Genomic DNA, 18,830 nt, shown 5'->3' on the forward strand with positions numbered 1-18,830 from the left:
AATACATGCAACTAAACCTCTGTTTTTAATGCATACAGCTAGACAGATTAATTTGGTTTAGTGCTTTTTTGGTTGGTAACTTTGAGCCTGGCAATTCTGAAAAAAAAATGTATGTTCTATATATATATATATAATCTATCTATCTATATTTATTCGCATACTGCTTAAAATGCATCTCATTTAAAGTCCCAAACCTCCCCCGCCCCCCCCCCCTCCTTCTATCCAGTTTAAGGTGAACTATACCTTTAACAGTCTTCTAGGCTAGGGGGTCTCCAAACTGTCTAAACAAAGGGTCAGTTTACAGTTCTTCAGACTCTAGGGGACAGACTAGGGCCAATGGGAGGAACGGTACCCCATCCTTGGCCGCCAGTGGGAGGAACGGTGTCCTTTTGATGTCAGCGACAGGAATTGTGTTCTTTTGATGGTGTCCGTGGATGTAAAAGGGCCAGACAAAGGCTAACAAAGGGCTGCAACCGGCTCCCGGGCAATGTCAGCCAGTTACAGCTGCGCCAAACTACAAGAGACTAAGTAACAATAAAACTGACCAGACATTGTGAATATACAGCAGTTTTGTTTAAACGATCACATCAACTGAACATCAAATAAAAATTCTTACCCAATTCACACTTCAACAATGGCTTTAATGTGTCAAATATGTGGATTCGGACTTCATTGAGACAGGTTTCAGATTTTGTTGGCCTCCCTACAAGAAAAATAGATGAGGATTTAGCTTGGTGAAATTCCCAAAAGCAAGGATAGTACATAACAGCAGAAAATACTTTACCAGAGATAAACAAGGAGAAAGCCAACTCTAAGGCCCCGTACACACGACCGAGTTTCTCGGCAGAATTCAGCTAGAAACTCGTCGGAGCTGGATTCTGCCGAGAAACTCGGTCGTGTGTACACTTTTCAGCGAGGAACCCGTCAAGGAACTCGTCGGGCCGAAAAGAGAACATGTTCTCTATTTTCTCGTTAGTCAATGGGAAAAGTCGGCCCGCCGAGTTCCTCGGCGGCTTCCACACTGAACTCGACGAGGAACTCGATGTGTTTGGCACGTCGAGTTCCTCGGTCGTGTGTACGGGGCCTCAGTGCCGGTTCAGACTTATGTGAGAGTTGATAACGAATGCGATGCATTAACAAAAACTACATTCGTATGTCATCCAAAAAGTATTTTTTTTCAATGACGGTCGTTCACATCTATGCGTGATTCCTTTCCAAACGCGATGCGATAAAAAAAAAAAAGTCTTGTCAGGACTGCAGCAGTAGCAGTAATAACTGCTACCATGATCAACGGCATATGATCAAACATTAATCACCCAAAATCCTCACTAACTACTCACAAAGAAACCACACTCAACGACAATACTCTCCCCACAAAAGAAAATTTCCTGTGCTCTCCCCAGTTAACACCCATTTTTTTCTTGCTTTTTCGATTGGCCTGAGCACAAATCACATCTGTGCCTAATTTACATACAAAGCACATTAAATTTGCGTTAAATTCACGCTGGTAATAACCAAACACGCAATGAAAAAATTTGCATCACAATCGCATCGTACAAGTGTGAACCGACACTTAAAATTTGAAATATGTATGCTTGTGGGAAAATAAACACATCCGGGAGGTCTGCTTTCTTGATGCCTGTGCACACAAGGATTTTATTCATATTTTACCCACCTAATGCCATTGGATTGACTAGTATCTGTGTGTTACATTCAAATTCCAGAATGGGCTTTGATTTCACTCCCTGTCGCTACATTTTACTTTATTTTACTTTTTTTTCCTGTTTTTCAAAAACACTATAACTAACAGAGTGGGAAAAATTAGAGTATCAGACTGGGTGACCATCTACATTCAGCAGATGTACATTCAGGCCATCCTCCTGTTGTGCTACCCAGTATACCAGTACAGGATAACACTGTAAATCTCAAGAACCAGGAGACAAGAAAAAAACAAAAATCTGACATATCTATCCTTCATTACTAAAAAAAAAAAACTTCATTTTCTAAGACTCCTTTCACACTGGGGCGGTGTGGGCTTTAGCGGTAAAGCGCTGCTAGTTTGGCGGCGCTTTATCACTATTATAGCGGCGCTGTTTGGCCGTTAGTGGGGTGCTTTTAACCCCCGCTATCACCCGAGGAAAGGGTTAATAGAACCCGAAAAGCGCCACTGTTAAAGCGTTGCTTTGCAGGCGCTTCGGCAGCAGTGCACATTCATTTCAATGGCCAGGGGCGGTGTATACACCGCTCCCGCGCTGCCCCAAAGATGCTGCTTGCAGGACTTTTTCCCCCCATCCTGCAAACGCACCACCACAGTGTGAAAGCACTCAGGCTTTCACACTGGGGAGCATTGAGAGGTGCTTTTCAGGCGAGATTTTAAGCACAAAAAACACCTGAAAAGCACCCCAATGTGAAAGGAGTCTAAAACAATTGTTTTTTTTTTTTTAGAGTGCCACTTTAACTCGTGAGAATAAAATTTATGGTGGAAGGAAGCTCACCTGTTTTATTTTTTTTGGTAATCTGTTTGCACAATGCAGTGGCTTTTTTGTATTTGTCAAAAAGGTTGAAAATTAGGGATTCTTTATCATTTCCTTGCTTTGCTACAAAGAAACCAAGAGTTCTGGACTGCACCAGGGCTGATAATATGCAATCTAACCAACATAAGGATTTTCGGTTCTTCCATTGCAGGACTCTCTGGGAGTTCTCGAAAGTCCTGGCTTCAAGACCGGACAGACTTTGCTCTATATTCATTACAGAAAGGTCCAAGGACCCACTTTCAATGCTTTCATTGCTCAGAGTGCCTTGTGAGGACAAAGTATCTGACATATGGATACTATTCTGGAGATCATCGTTACTGAGGTTTGGGTCTGTTACTTCCATCACGTTTGTTTTGGGTTCCAGTTTGTCTAGCCTAACTTGCAATACATTTCCTTCTTTTGGCCGTTTGCAATCTGTAGACATGGTTTCCATTAAATCTGCATCACATGTAGGACTGGGGACTGCTGATAACTGCTCTTCCATGCGGTGCTCAGGCTGTATGTCTAGCAACAGGTCAGGTAGGACAGTATTTTCAAAGGACGTTTTCTTAGGGGTCCTTTTAGATTCTGCTGAATCTATTTGTGGGGCATCAGCTTGGTCTCCACTACCAAAGTCTTCTATAGCAGTAACTGTATCATGCAAAGGATGGGCCTCTGTCCTTACTATATCTTCTGCTTGTGAACAGGATGTTGGGGCACTTCCATTGTTTTCCAGCTGGCTGTTTGTCAGGGGGGCAGGAATTTTAGCATCACCACCATCATCCACATCCATAGCAGAAGTTAGGTTACATGAAGAACCAGTGACATCAAGGACGGAATCATCTTTCATAGTGAGTGCAGCCTGAATATTCCAAAGAGGGGTGCTTATGCCACATGGTTCCATAGATTCTTGGTTTAATTTCTTAGCTCCTAATAAAGAATTGTCTGGTAAAGGTGCAATCTCTTGCTCTGCGTTACGGTCATCTTTTTCAGATACAGAGCATACTGTATTACAGACCTCCATCAGGGAGCAATCCTCATGCACAGGCCTGGTCTCTTGAGGGGAGTCTAAGGGCGCAATTCCATTACAGACACTTTTCTGACAGTCGCGAGTCTGATCCAAATGCTCTGACTTCAGAGAATTGGGCATTATTATTATTTCTGCAGAGGTCACAATAGGACTGTTTTTCTCTATGGGATTAGATAGTGAAGCACAAGGGGTTAAAGGCACATCACTTAAGCACTTCTCCTGTGACTGGCACTCTGGAAGGGTGTCCTGCACCACAGCAGATGTAGTGTCCGTTTCAGAGAGGTTTTGCTGGCAGTCTCCAATAAAATCACCCTGGTCTGATGAATGACCTTCCGGTAAGGAGTCTTCTTCTGGACTAGCATCCCTGCTAGAGACCACAAAAGCATCTGTCATACAGGATGTGCCAGGCAAATTAAATGAGGAATCCACTTCTAAAGGACATTCAGGTTGGCTATCTTCCACTGAGTGAGAAGGGGTTGTTTCAACATGCATTTTCTCTGTACCTTCCACCAGCTGTAGAGACGTCGACAAGGGACAGACCTTCAAAGGTGCAGCTGTGAGCTCTTCAATGGCTTTCATAACAGAAGCCATAGAGCAAGGTGGCTCATCCACATCCACAGAACCATTGTCTGATAAACACGGGGGCTGAAGGTCATGCAGTAAATAGGAAGTGCTTGTCGTTCCACAAGAATCTTGTGCCAAGTGAAACGCAGGTTCTAATGCTCCTACGGGGTTATTATTGTTTTCTTCAGCAGCAGCTTCAACATGATGCGGAAAAACGGATTTTAATGAAGTTTTGTTCAAATGCTCTACAAACTTATCCTGTTCTGAAACAGGAAACACTTTACTTTCAAATGATGTCGACTGACTGTTCTCAATTAAATTACAAGGTATTGACGAATCTGCGTGTTGATTATCCTCTGCACAGCTGCCCTCTACCATAGCATCGGTGTTGTGCATTACATTGTCTGTGCACTGCAGCAAGTGGGAGTCCCTGTTTTCACTTGAATCTTGTGGAATCTTCGGTACGTCGTCACATGGCTGTGCCGACTCCACTTCTCTTAAAGAACTCAGAGAAACTGGCATAGCACTCTCTCCATTGCAAAGTGTGCTCAACACTTCTGTGTCCTTCATTTGTGAACATAGCTGATCCTGCAGGAGCCCAGCAGGTGAATCCTTGCTTTTAGAAAATATCACTGATTCTGAAGGTAATTCACTGTCGTCCAAAATGCATGGGTTTCCATTTAAAGTGATCTTGTTTTCATGATTTAACATTTTTTTCATTTCAGGCAAAGGAGATTGCTCTGTCTTCTTCAGTACCTTTTCCTTGTTTTCCTCTGGATCCTCAGTTTCAAACAACGTATTTGAGCTCTTACTATCATCAATGGTGCTATATGACTGGTCTATCATTTGAACATCTTCACTTTGCAGAGGTCTATCACAAAGCCTATTCAGAACAGGAGTAGAACTGAATAAATCTGCTGTTTCTGGCACATCTTGTTTTGTAAGCTCCATATCCTCAGTCCAACCACGCTGGGATATTTCTGAAGGTGTTGTATCATGTTCCCATGGTGGCACAATTTGCGCAGATGTGCTGCTTTCAGCTTGAGCAGAAGTAGCTGCATCTATGGTACTTTGCTGACCGAGGAGAGGCAGATCAGACTTTAATCGCTTCACATCTGGCTGGGATGTGGGTGACAGCTCTGAGATGCTCCTCTTTATGTGTTTGCTTGGGCAGAGATTCCTCAAGTCTGAAGTGTTCGTGATTATGTTATCCAAGGGGGTGTATCCCAGGGGATAAATACACTATAAAAAAAAGAAAAAAAAAAAAAAAGGGAATTAAAAACCAATAAGGCCAACACAGTAACTCACAGCACACAATTAAAAACACTGATGACATGCTTATATGCAAGCTATTTTACCTGCAAAACTATATGGAATAGTTTGCAGCAAATATTTGACTTCTCCTTGATATTCAAAACTCAGAGAAGAAAGTCTCACTTTTGCCAAATATTGTTTCCACTTTCCATTAAACTTTATTCAGCTGTATATGATTTGAACCAAAAGCATGCTCAGTTTTACACTAATGCTGAATTGTAATATTATAATTTTTTCTATTAAAATAACAAACATGTCATACTTACCCACTCTGTGCAATGGTTTTGCACAGGGCAGCCGGGATCCTCCTCTTCTCGGGGTCCCTGTCTGGAGCTCCTAGCCCCTCCCTCCTGTTAAGTGCCCCCACAGCAAGCAGCTTGCTATAGGGGCACCGGAGTCGAGCCGCAGCTCTGTATCTATTCAGACACGGTTTGGCTGTTCGGCACTGTCCCCTCTCTCTCATTGGCTAACTGAGTTATAGAACCACTGGGGTGTCTCAGCCAATCAGTAGGGAGAGTCCCAGATGGTCAAGGCACTCGTGGACATCACTGGATTGAGATGGTCTCAGGTAAGTATTAGGGGGGCGGCTGCACACAGAAGGCTTTTTATTTTAAATGCATAGAATGCATTAAGATTAAAAAAATAAATAAAATAAAAAACCGGAGTTAGGCTTACCGGTAACTCTATTTCTAGGAGTCTTCCAGGACAGCCTCTGAGACCTTGGGCTCCTCCCTCCGGGACAGGAAACACACACACCCCCATTTCTTTAAAGGCGGTCCTCCAGGCCTCCATCTTCAGTTCATACAAGAAAAAACCACCGGAAGGCTCTGAAAGACATAATACACTAACACAATGTTAGTTCATACCTCAGATACCTAGGTAAGGACCCCGGGTGGGAAAACCCCGGCTGTCCTGGAAGACTCCTAGAAATAGAGTTACCGGTAAGCCTAACTCCGGTTTTCTCAAGTCGTCTTCCAGGACAGCCTCTGAGATGATAAGCAAGAAAACACTTACTTGTTAGGGGGGAGCAACTGCCTGGAGGACCTTGCGTCCAAACGCCTGATCCCTGTCTGATAACAGGTCTAGCCTGTAGTGTCTGGCGAACGTGGAGGAGGATGACCATGCCGCTGCCTTGCAAATGTCTTCCATTGATGCTCCGGCTTTCTCCGCCCATGATGCCGAGACTGCCCGGGTCGAGTGTGCTTTAACCAAAGGTGGGAGCCTGCCCTCTGACTGGTAAGCTTCTGTGATCGCTGACTTGAGCCACCTTGCCATGGACGATTTTGAAGCCTTATATCCTTTGCGGACTCCCGCAAAATGAATGAAAAGGGATTCAGAGTGCCTAAAATTCTTAGTGGCCTCTAAATAAACTAAAAGACATCTTTTGACGTCTAGTAAACTTATCGACTCCTCTTCATTAGCTTCTGAAGTGGAGCGAAAAGTGGGTAAGATAATGTCCTGTGTCCTATGAAAATTGGACGACACCTTGGGCAAAAAAGAAGGGTCTGTTTTAAGCACTATCTTATCCTCTAGAACTAACAGAAAAGGCTCCTGGATTGACAGGGCCTGCAGATCACTGACCCTCCTGGCCGACGTGATCGCTATCAAAAAAATAGTTTTTAAACTTAAATTCTTTAGAGAAGCTTTTTCCAAAGGTTCAAAGGGGGATCTGGTAAGAGCCCTAAGGACTAGAGATAGATCCCAAGAAGGACAAGCTCTTACTCTAACTGGCTTGGACCTTACTAAAGCTTTGAAAAAATTCTTAATGAATTGATTTTTCTGGAGGGGAAATTCAAGAAACACACTCAGTGCCGCTGTCTGAACCTTTAACGTACTGGTAGATAGGCCCAACTCGACCCCTGCCTGCAGAAAATCCAATATTTCCGAAACACCAGGCTGGACAACCCCTCGTTCTGCCTGCCAAGAACAGAACTTTTTCCAGACCTTGCCATAAATGGCCCGGGTAACCGGTTTGCGGCATTCTAGGAGTGTTTTAACCACCTTCTCTGAGAACCCATGAGATCTCAACAGCTGTTCCTCAGATACCAAGCTGTGAGATTCAATTTCTCTATTTCTGGGTTGAGAACTGGACCCAGGGAAATTAGGTCTTCCCTCCATGGAAGAGTCCAAGGAGGATCCACAGCTAGCCTCCTCAGGTTGGCAAACCATGGTCGCTTGGGCCAGAATGGTGTTATTATGATCAGGTCCGTGGGTTCTGTCAGAAACTTCTGGAGGACTCTGGCTATCAGCCTTATTGGTGGAAAGGCGTACGCTAGTCTGAAGTTCCAAGGATTGGCAAAGGCGTCTACCCCTATGGCTAGATCCTGAGGATGAATGGAAAAGAATCTCATTACTTTCCTGTTTTTTTGAGATGCAAAAAGGTCCACCTCTGGTTCCCCCCAGTGGGACACTATCTGACTGAATACCTCCATATTTAAGGACCATTCGTCCTGACTGACTGGCTGGCGGCTCAGAAAATCCGCCAGTGTTGTGAGAGCCTTTTAGGTGAACTGCCGAAAGGAAAGACAAGTTCACTTCTGCCCAGTTCATAATCTTGTCTGCGATAACCTGCAGGGGAGGACTCCTCGTACCTCCCTGCTTGTTTAAATAAGCGACGGTCGCCGCGTTGTCTGTCCTGACCTGCAGATGCCTCCCTGATATCAAGGGCTGGAAGGACTCTATTGCCCTTAGGACTGCGAGAAGTTCTCTCTGGTTTGAAGACCGCTGAGCCTCTCTTGGAGACCAGGAGCCTTGAGCCAAGCTGCTCCCTAGGTGGGCTCCCCACCCCAGCGCGCTGGCATCCGTAGTCATCACTATGGCCGTGGGCGGATTCCAAGACAATCCGATCTCCAAATTGTGGTGGTTCCGCCACCACCACAGGGTTCTTTTTAACTTGGTCGGAATGTGCATAGGGAGGTCTAGGCCTTCTCTTCTTCCATCCCACTGTCCTAGCATCGCATTCTGTAAAAAAATGCTGGTGATGCCTGGCCCACGGCACTGCTGGAAAGCAGGCCGACATCAGTCCCAACACTCTCATAGCTTCCCTGATTGGAGTGATCTGATTGGTTTGTATCTGAGCCACTGCCTGCCCCACTTTCTGAATCTTCTCTACCGGAAGAAATACTTTCCTTTCCACCGAGGAAATCCTGTAACCTAAGTACAGGACTTCCTGGGACGGAATAAGCTGGGACTTCTCTCTGTTCACCAACCAACCCAGAGAGCGGAGTAACCTCTGGGATTCCTCTAGGTCCTTTTCCAACTGGGGACCGGAGGAGGAAACGAAAAGCAGATCGTCCAGGTACGGTATTACCGTGATCGCCTTGTTCCTTAAGGGTGCTAGGGCTTCTGCTAGTACTTTTGTGAAGATCCTCGGAGAGGAGGCTAGGCCGAAGGGAAGTGCCCTGAATTGGTAATGGACCACTTCCGAGCCTCTCTGTACTGCCAACCTCAAAAATCTTTGGTATTCCCGATGTATGGGGATATGGAGATAAGCATCTCTGAGGTCCATTGTTGCTAGGAAGCAACCCGGGAACAAAAAATTTGTTACTGAAAATATCGATTCCATCCGGAATCTTTTGTATCTCAGGAATCTTTTCAGGGGGCGGAGATTCAGGATCAACCTGAACTTCCCAGATGTTTTTTTTACTACAAACACGTGTGAGTAATTCCCCTGCCCTTCCTCCTCTCGAGGAACTCTCACCAAAACCTTCTGGTCTAGAAGATCTCCCAATAACAGGTTTAGAGCCTCCGCCTTCTCTCGGTCTCTTGATAACCTGGTTAGCAAAAACATAGGAGGAGGAATTACATCGAATTCCAGCCTGTACCCGTTCCTGATGATATCTAGGACGAACGGGCTTGGCGTACACTGAATCCACTGTGGGAGGAACTTCCCCAATCTTCCTCCCACAGGGACTAAGGCGTCACTGGGGTTTTGGGGTGGCTTGAGGAGGATTGAATAAGATGTTTCCTCTACCACGCCCTTTATTCCCTGTCCAGTGCTTCTTGGGGTGACCACGCTCTGACCCTGACCTCTGTTGCCTGAAGCCACGAAAAAACTGTTTGTCGCCTTTTTTCTTTTTCTCAGGAAAAGATTTATTTTTATCCTGGGTTCTTTCTAAGGCTTCCTGCAGACCAGGCCCAAACAAATGATCGCCTGAGAAAGGCAGCCCACAAAGTTTTAATTTAGAACCAGAGTCCCCCGGCCAAGTTTTAAGCCATACAGCCCGCCTGGCGGCGTTGACCAAGGCGGCCGATCTGGCTGCCAGTCTGACAGACTCAGCCGAGGCATCTGCTAAAAATCCCACAGCTTTAAACAATAAGGGAAATGAGCCTAGAAGTTGTCTAGAGGTACCTGCTGATATATGTGACTGTAACTGTGTAAGCCAGCATTCAAGATTCCTGGCTACACAGGTAGCCGCTAGGGCTGGTTTTAAACCAATGGACGAAGCATCCCATGCCCTCTTGAGCAGCACATCTCCCCTCTTATCCATGGGATCCTTCAGTGCGCCTAGATGATCAAAGGCCAAATCTGTATTTTTTGATATCTTGGCCAATGGTGCATCCAATTTTGGAATTTTATTCCATGGTTGAGAGACATCAGATTCAAACGGAAATCTCCTTTTAAGACTTCCCGAAAAAAATGGTCTCCTTTCTGGATGTTCCCACTCCAGCAAAATCAACTCAACAAGAGATTTATGTACTGGGAAAACCCTGGCTTTCTGTGCATTAGACCCTAGATACATCTGGTCATGCTTAGAAAGAATGACTTGCTCCTCCTGAATTTCCAACGTGTCGTAGACCGCTTTTAGCAGATCTCCCACGTCTTCTAGTGTCAGTCTATACCTAGATCCCGTAGGGACATCTTCCCCGTCCTCAGACCCCGAAGCGGAATCTGCTTGGGAAGATGTCGGACCTGAAAGAGACCACCCACTTGATCTGCCTTCTCTCTCTAGTTCCTCTTCTTGTACTGGAACCGATAAAGAAGGGGTACTGGCTGCCCTGGGTAGCGGGACTGGTACTTGTACTCTATCCATCATTCCTCTAAATGATGAAAAGGTGGACGCTAATTCATCCTTAACAGAAGACAGGATCTTCCTGCACTCTGCTGCTGAATCGTCCTTAACTAAGTCATTGACACATTCTGGGCATACTGGCTTCTTCCAATTAACGCTCATTTTAGCCCCACACACGGCACACTTCTTCCTGGGAGTCTGAACAGGAGGCACCTTAACCTGAGAAAGACAGACAGGAAGCTATTAGAACATCCCTTTAACTAACACCTCTGTGCAGTAAGGGATGAGTGTGCGCTAAAAAAACCCTCCTCCTAAGGTGGGGAACCTGTGGTGAGTGAAAATAAATAGAGTGCCACCCTCCCAGTGTAAGAGTAGTCTACCCTCACCACCTTACCTGGGAGGTACCGGAGCTTGCTGCGCATGGTTCTGTGGCCTGAATCGCCTCTTCCATGTCGCTGGGTCTTTTTTCACGGCCTGGCCGAGGATCACCCTTGCTCCGGGCCTGTCTCTTCAGCCGCGCCGTATTTTTAAACCAGGAGATCGGAACGCATCTCCGCGGCGCCCTCCGATGACGTCGTTCCGGCGGAGGTGAGTCACTTCCGCCCCTTGGAACGCAAACCCGCCCCTCGGCTTCCGGAAGCACGGAGCTTCCGCCCTCTCTCGCCTCGCAGCACGGAGGAATGATCCTGGCGGGTAGCGTCTCCCGCCTCCGCCAGTCCGCCGAACCTTAAAGGTAAACAGGGGTTTTAAGGGAAAAAACGCCATCGAAGGTCCCACTCTCCCCGAGCTAGGGCAGCATTAGATACGGCACCGTACTCTACCCCTAACAGGTCAGAGGGGTGCCCAGGCAGAGGAGGTCATAGCCAGGTGCTCCTTCACAGGACAGTCCTGAGACCTGGAGCTCCCATGTTCCTTGCGTGCGTGCTCCTTCCCGTCCGGTAGGAAACACAAATAACTGAAGATGGAGGCCTTGGAGGACCGCCTTTAAAGAAATGGGGGTGTGTGTGTTTCCTGTCCCGGAGGGAGGAGCCCAAGGTCTCAGAGGCTGTCCTGGAAGACGACTTGAGAAATTTGACTTTACAATCACTTTAATCAAAGTGCTCTTCCCCCTTTTTGTAGTTCAACTGTGCTGGGGATTACAGAAAGCTAAACCATTGTGTAAACAAAGGGTTTGAATTTCTGTAAAGTTGTCATTTCAGCCTTTATCATACTAGGAGTATTTCCATCACATTCCCAGAGATAGTGATCATTGATATATTAACATTAAGCATCTGCCATGTTTTTTTTATGGCCCATGTTCATGCTGGAGAGATTTCACATCACTCCCTGTCACAGGGCAGCAAGCGAAATGAAGGGTCAGGTTATTCCTGTCTCGGTCAAGTAGAACTAAGGGCTAGTTCACACCAGATGCAGTTCCGTTCGCTTTTTTCTGCACTAAAAATGCATGCACAGTGTTTTCCATGTATTCCAATGTCTCTAGTTAACACCAATGCAGTCAGTTCTAGTCAGTTTCTGCAGCGGAAACGGACTGCACTGCTGTGAACTAGTCATTGGAATACATGGAAAAAGACTATGCATTTTTAGGGCCAGTTCACACAACGAAAATTCACTCATACGTTCCAGATCAGTTTTTTCTTACAGTTCACACAACATGCAGTTCCAGTGCTTTTTTTTTTATGCAATTTGCTAGGTTCCAGTACAGTTCTGTGTAGAAAAAAAAAATGCAGTGTGCGCTTTTTTTCTGCACAGAAAACTGACTGCACTGCTGTGAACTAGCGCCATTGGAATACATGGAAAACACTGCATGCATTTTTAGTGCAGAAAAGAAGCGCATGAAACTGCATCTGGTGGGAACTAGCAGAGTGGTGATGGATTAGAACACCCATGTTTTCATTGTGGTCTGTCCGCCGTTTAGGAGTTATTTACTGTATACTGCGCCAATGTGCTCTAAAGGAATGGCAGCCCGTACCTCGACTGAAGATGGATGCGGCCGGCAGCAGGAACGACGCGGGCTTCGTTTGCAGGTGTCACATAATGTGCTAGTATGCATTGCATACTAGCACATTATGCCTTTACTTTGCAGGGAAGAAAAAGAAAAACCCACCAGGATTTACTTCCTCTTTAAGACCCTTCCCAATTTGTTAAAACTTTGTTTTGGACAAGACTTCCACTTGGAAACCACATGACTGTCAGGGTGTTTTTATATTTACCTGGAGTTTCATTTTTTTTTTGTAAAAAAATATATATATATATATATATATATATATATATATATATATATATATATATATATATATATATATATATATATATATGTTTGTTTATTAAGGTTTTAGGGGAACATACAACTTGAAATTCCGAAAACAAACAAAGCCTGGTTCCTGGACTTCAGCTTAAGAGAGATGCGGTCACTGTGCCCATACAGTACAAAGTGAAAATGCCTTTTAAATATTGAACCTGTTCTTTAAATCAGTGTAGTCATTGCCATCATACCTGTGGATCAGAGCAGAGGAGGATTGATTGAGTAAAGTTAATGCGGTATGTCTTGACGACTTGGCTCTGGCCCTTGGCCTTGCACAGTGGACACAATCCATCAGGCGGATTTGTAAAGGTGCTGCTTTTCTATATAAAGGGAAGAAAAAAAAATCATTTTGGTTTATGGTCACAGTGATTGAAACTCATTTTTGAGAAATGTGGCAAATCTTCCAAAACAACTTGAAAGCTCATTTATTAAAGAGTTCTTACTTCCTAAATACTTATTTGGAGGTGCAATGCACATTGCGTCCATTCAGAATCACATACATCCAGTATTGGCCTTACTTCGGCAAATTGAATTCTAACCGGATTGGCAGTTAAAGAAGACCTGCACTATTTACAGAATAAAAAAAATAAAAAATAAATGAAAAATGCTAGTGTCCTGGTTGCCTGTGGCTTCAATATATCCTGCATCACTGACCCAGGACACGCATGTAGAGAGTTAGATATAGGGAAAGTCAAAACTCCCCTGTTCGGAGTCTCTAATTCAAAGTACTGAGGCCTTGGCAGACAGGACACTAGCATTCTAAAAAGCAAAAAGTTGAACAGTTGCAGTTTATACATTTTGTCAGTACAGGATTCCCCTAAAGCGGAGTTCAACCCAAAAGTGGAAGTGCCACTTTAAGGACTCCTAACCCCCTTACACGTCACATTTGGCATGTCATTTTGTTTGTTGGGGGGGGGGGGGAGTGAAGGTACCCAGCTCCCACTTCTGCTCGGGCTGCCTAGGCGACTCGAGTGGAAGCTCTCCTCTCCCCCTCCCTCCATACAATCTTCTGGGACACATTACAATTACAGGTCCCAGAAGATTGCCTGGCCTTTGAGGAGGCGTAGTGCGACTTAAACATGATGCACAGTGCGCACCCGGCTGCAAAGCCGCAAGCTGCCACAGCCGGGTTCCCACACTTGTGATGCTGGTGCCAGGGAGAGAACCGAGGGTAAGGGAGGCCGCATCGCGGGACATGTGAGTGTGCGTTTATTAAAAGTCAGCAGCTACACTTTTTGTAGTTGCTGACTTTTAATAAACACAAAAATGCCTCTAACTCCACTTTATGACCCAAGAATGCTTTACGGATTAGACACTGGTATGTGATAAGAAGATCATCCAACAACTTTAGCGCAGGGTAAGGTGTGTTTTCATTAAGACAATGAAGTCTAATAATGAGATGTAAGCCATGATCAGAATCATGAAATACAATAATCTACAAAACCTAACGTCAAAAAATATAAAAGATTTAATAGTAAATTCACTCAGCAAACTATTAAAAATGAACGGGGGAATTTAGTGTAAGTTTAGGATCATATAGCAAACAATTTTCTTCTCACACTATTTTATGTGTAACTTTGTGAAATACTGTTGCAGTACACCAAACGGCTGCCTCAAAGTAACGTTAGAAGCTAATAACATTACCATGTACAGTACTATGAATAGCAAGCCAATGCCCTCCACATTAGCAAGCATGAAAAAATTAGTTACCAAAAAAATAAGTCAATTATTTAATTCTCCAAGACCTCAGTTTAACCCGTTCAGCTGTAGAAATTATGTTTGCATTTGGCTTCCCATTTTTTCCTGCAGCATGAAGGTGAATATGAATGTATTTTTTTTTTTTAGCCCATAGTTCTCCTTTAATTTAAAAGCCATACAGCGCCATTTAAGCAGAGGAGGGTGAATCTCTCATGGGGGTTGATTTACAAAAACTGGAGAGTGCAAAATCTGGTGCAGCTGTGCATGATAAGCCAATCAGCTTCCAACTTCAGCTTGTTGACCAAATAAAAGCGGAGCTCCACCCAAAAGGGGAAGCTCTGCTTAGTTGCCTCCTCCCGTGGCTCCACATTTGGCACCTTTCGGGGTGGCCCCCCTCCACTGTGCCATTTACAAAGTGCAGCACACTTCCCATATACTCAGTAGGGAACTGGCTTGAAGCAGCAATGCTTAACTGCCGGTTTCCCTTATACGAGATGGCGGTGGAAGCACCTGAGCACTGATTGAAAAATCGGCTCAGGCGAAGACACCGCTGGAATCGTGGACAGGTTAAGTGTCCTCATATTAAAAGTCAGCAGCTACAGTATATGTAGCTGCCGACTATTAATTGTTTCTGAAGGAGCCTGGAGCTCCTCTTTCAGCTTTGACAAATAAAAAAAACCTGGAAGTGGATTTATCTCTATATGCAGAGCTGCACCAGATTTGGCACTCCAGTTTTAGTAACAACCCCCACAGGATCTAATATTTGGCAGGAAAAATAACCCCCTTTTTTGCACTGCTCTCCAGCCTTTCTGCAGAAAGCAGATTAGGATTGGACTCACAGCTATAGATTTTTAAAGACAGACACTTGTTGTGTTAGAAAAGACAGACAAGTATCAAAATTGGAGGGAGGAAAAGGATACAGATTTTTTTTTTAAAGAGCATTTAAAATTATTTACAGATTGATTGAAGAGTATTCATTAGAGATTTACACAATAAATATACATTTTCTTTTTCATATAGCAGATTAATATGAAGCACAAAAACACAATAATAGGAGATAAAACCTTAGCAACAAAGAATGTATCTTTGTACATTCCAATCTTTCGCCTTTTACTTTATTAAAGATTTCCGTGGAAAACAGAACAAAAAAAAATATCAAAAAAGGATATATGCGCAGATGTAAAAATATAAAAGAAGTTTCACTGACTTTTCCCGTGCACCCCACCATCTGAAGTGAAGGCTTAGTTAAAAATGACCCTTGTCCAACCAATGACACCGTAGATCCAGGAGTCTCTGAAGCCATTGTGGTGACCCATTGGCTTATTTTGTGTTATATGACTTGTAACCTGCCAGCACCGGTAAGGACATGTCAAAGTACCCTGAAAAACAAGCGAGTGGGAAAAAAAGTTATTTATCAGGTTGCTACATATACTAGAAGTAAAAATCTATTACAGCAGCATAAATAAAAAAAATACACACTATTGTATAGCAACAGATGATTTCTTTCCTCCTACAGGTCCTGCTCACCAATGTATTTTTACAGTAAGCTTTCAAAAGAGATACAGAAGTGCAATTGTTGACTCCCTATTGCTGCCAAGCTGTTCAAACCAACAAAAATCAATATATTCTGAGCCATCCACCTAGAACAAGTATACAGAACAGGCAGTAAAGCCAGAAGTCCTTATCTGCACACCAGCTCAGGGTGAATGGCGTAAAGTGATTGCAAAATGATCACCTTGTAAAATGACCAATTCCGTTTAAAATAGAAAGGAAAGGCAAAACATTTTTACACACACACACACACACACACACACACACACACACACACACACACACACACACACACACACACACACACACACACAGTCTTCCCTTTTTTTTTTTTTTATATAAGTGATCACATTCCCTATGTTCTCAGCTGCTAAGGGCTGGGGGAGGAGAGGCAACAGTACACTAATCTTCCCAGTAAATAGCTGTGCAAGGGGGGTCAGGACAAGTCTGATCATTGGAGGAGAGCTGAGTTCCCAGCATAGCTAGAGAACTGACCACACTGTGTTCTCCTGCTTAGTGTGGTCAGTTAATAGGGAAAGCAGAGGGACTGGCAGGGACAGTAGGTACATATCGGAAATATGAAAAGTTGGGTTTACATACTTTAAAAGTAGATCTAAAGCCATTTAAAAATATATATTTTGGATGGAGTAGAGATGGATTAGAACACCTCCCATCACCATTAGGGAGATTCACCCTCACCATTTGCCCTTTTTACCATTATCATTGAAAGCAAAAGAAAATCCCAAATTTTGGGTTGTCCCCAAAAAAGTAGAGGTGAAATCTTCCAATGGGGGACACTAGTGGTGACCCTGGGGGGCTCAATGTATCCCCTTAATTTGCATGGGATTTTCTTCCCCTTCCTGCTTTGGCTTTGGGACAGGAAGTGAAGGACTCCATACAAAAAAAAAAAAAAGGTTTTGACTATTCTACTTTAAAGCAACCCATCTCAACCTTTGAACATTGAGGACCCCTTCAAATAGCTTTCCGGTTTTAGGGAACCCCTGCTATAATTACTATAGCTACAGGTTATGGTACATAGCAGGATTTAACCCCTAGCAACCTTGGGAGGAACCCTGGTTGAGAAAGGCTGGCTTAAAGTAATGTAGGATTAGAGTCAGCATGACAGTCAGGCATCCAGCATTTTCAGAAGAAGCAATGGCAATCGAAATGTGTCAGTCCGTAGCAGTTTTTTCAGATCAATGGCCACAACCCACAACACTCCCTTGCGACACTGCAATGCACACTAAAGGCTCCATTCACACCAGGTGGTGAAACCAAGCGTGCTTGCTTTTTCTTTTTTTTTTCCTTTTTGTGCGTTTTGAGCAGCCGATTAGTGTCAATGAGCTGTCCCATGGGGAGAAATATTGTGCATGCGTGATTTGAAAAACTGTGCCACATAAAAACACATGGTATGCTGCATTAGCAAGATTTGGGGGGGGGGGGGGGGGGGCGGGGTGTCATTAAGAATTAATGGCACTGGGTCTGTTCTGCAAAGAGGTAGTGCATTTTTTGAGTGCTGCGTGTGTTCCTGCAACACACTGGTGTGAAAAAAGCCTTTACACATGTGCAATAATCAAATCACTGTTAAATTTGAACACACCAATGCACTAAGGCAACACAGCACCAAAGCACATAGAGAAGAACACCACAATTTACAGTAACCTACTACAGAGTGTTGTAAAGTGAGATGTTGGAAAAAAAATGATACATGTGGCTTATCTATTACAACAACAGGGCCATAACATGTTTAGAAGAGAGATGAGAGATATGAGCTGTAGCTTCCATGTCGGAATGGAAACAGCAGCGGCTTGGCTGTCGCCATAAAAAGCTGCTTGCTTTGGGAGCATGAGTGAGGGGCCAGGAGCAGCGAAGAGGGACCCGAGAAGAGAAGGATATGGGCTGCTCTGTGCGAAACCACTACACAGAGCAGGTAAGTGACAAAAAAAAAAACATAAGACAGACTTTAATATCACTTTAACAACCTGCAGCGCTGAGCTGAAGTGGTAGGAATATCAGGTCTACAAGTTTGACTTCACGCTACAGCCAGAGGTCCGGACTGTGCTAAAGTAATGTGCAAACACACTCCAAAGTGTCTGGAGGAGATACATAAACGGCTTGTTTACGAAGGCTTTGATCTCTGAAGAGCGATCCATGTTTGGATCACTCTTCAGAGAGCATTTGACAGGAGATGAAGAGGCGTTGTATCGCCTCATTACAAGTTTTAACCCCTTCAACCCTGCACTAGCGCACTGCAATGGTTGCAGGGTGTTTGCAGAGAGGCCTTATTCACTTGAAAGCATCAGGGGTTCTACTGTCTGCTGTGACCACAACGCATTGCGCCCATGGCATGAGAACACCCCAGGCCAAAGCCTCTGCAACTAACAGGAGTAGCGGCTGAGGGGCAGTAAAAGCATGGCTCAAGTGCCAATATGAAAGAGCCCTTAAAGGGGTTATAAAAGGTAAAGGTTTTTACACCTTAATGTATTCTATGCATTGAGGTGAAAAAAAACGTTGACAATACCGGCCTCCCCAGTGCCCCCCCCCGTTTACTTACCTTACCCCCTCAAAAGTCCCGTGAACGCGCTGGCATCTTGGCCGGCTTTAGGGGCCATTCATTGGTTGATTGAAGTTGTCAATCACAACCAATGACGCGGTGCACCGGGGGCGAGTGATACAGTGAGGCGCTATGGTCGTTGGCTGCATCACAGGAACGTGCCCGCAAGGACTCCACACCATGGGAGCTCACATGAATGTGTGGAGTTCTTGCGGGGAGGACCAGAGAGACAGCCACCGAGGGACCCCAGAAGGCGTGAATCGGGGCTACTCTGTGCAAAACGAGCTGCACA

General features: G+C 44.6%; 1 protein-coding gene across 1 annotated transcript in view; it reads right to left on the minus strand.

The window, feature by feature from the left end:
- The window catches only part of USPL1 (ubiquitin specific peptidase like 1), a 57,797-nt gene that overhangs the window by 32,110 nt on the left and 6,857 nt on the right, over window positions 1–18,830 (minus strand). Inside the window, exons 2-5 of the mRNA XM_040340462.1 lie at window positions 15,641–15,812; window positions 12,927–13,055; window positions 2,496–5,349; window positions 617–703 (exon numbers count right to left, since the gene is read on the minus strand). Coding sequence (XP_040196396.1) covers window positions 617–703; window positions 2,496–5,349; window positions 12,927–13,055; window positions 15,641–15,736 — 3,166 coding nt within the window. The 5' untranslated portion in view covers window positions 15,737–15,812. The remainder of the gene's footprint in view (window positions 1–616; window positions 704–2,495; window positions 5,350–12,926; window positions 13,056–15,640; window positions 15,813–18,830) is intronic.

Source organism: Rana temporaria, chromosome 2, assembly GCF_905171775.1.
Source record: "Rana temporaria chromosome 2, aRanTem1.1, whole genome shotgun sequence".
Taxonomy (NCBI): domain Eukaryota; kingdom Metazoa; phylum Chordata; class Amphibia; order Anura; family Ranidae; genus Rana; species Rana temporaria.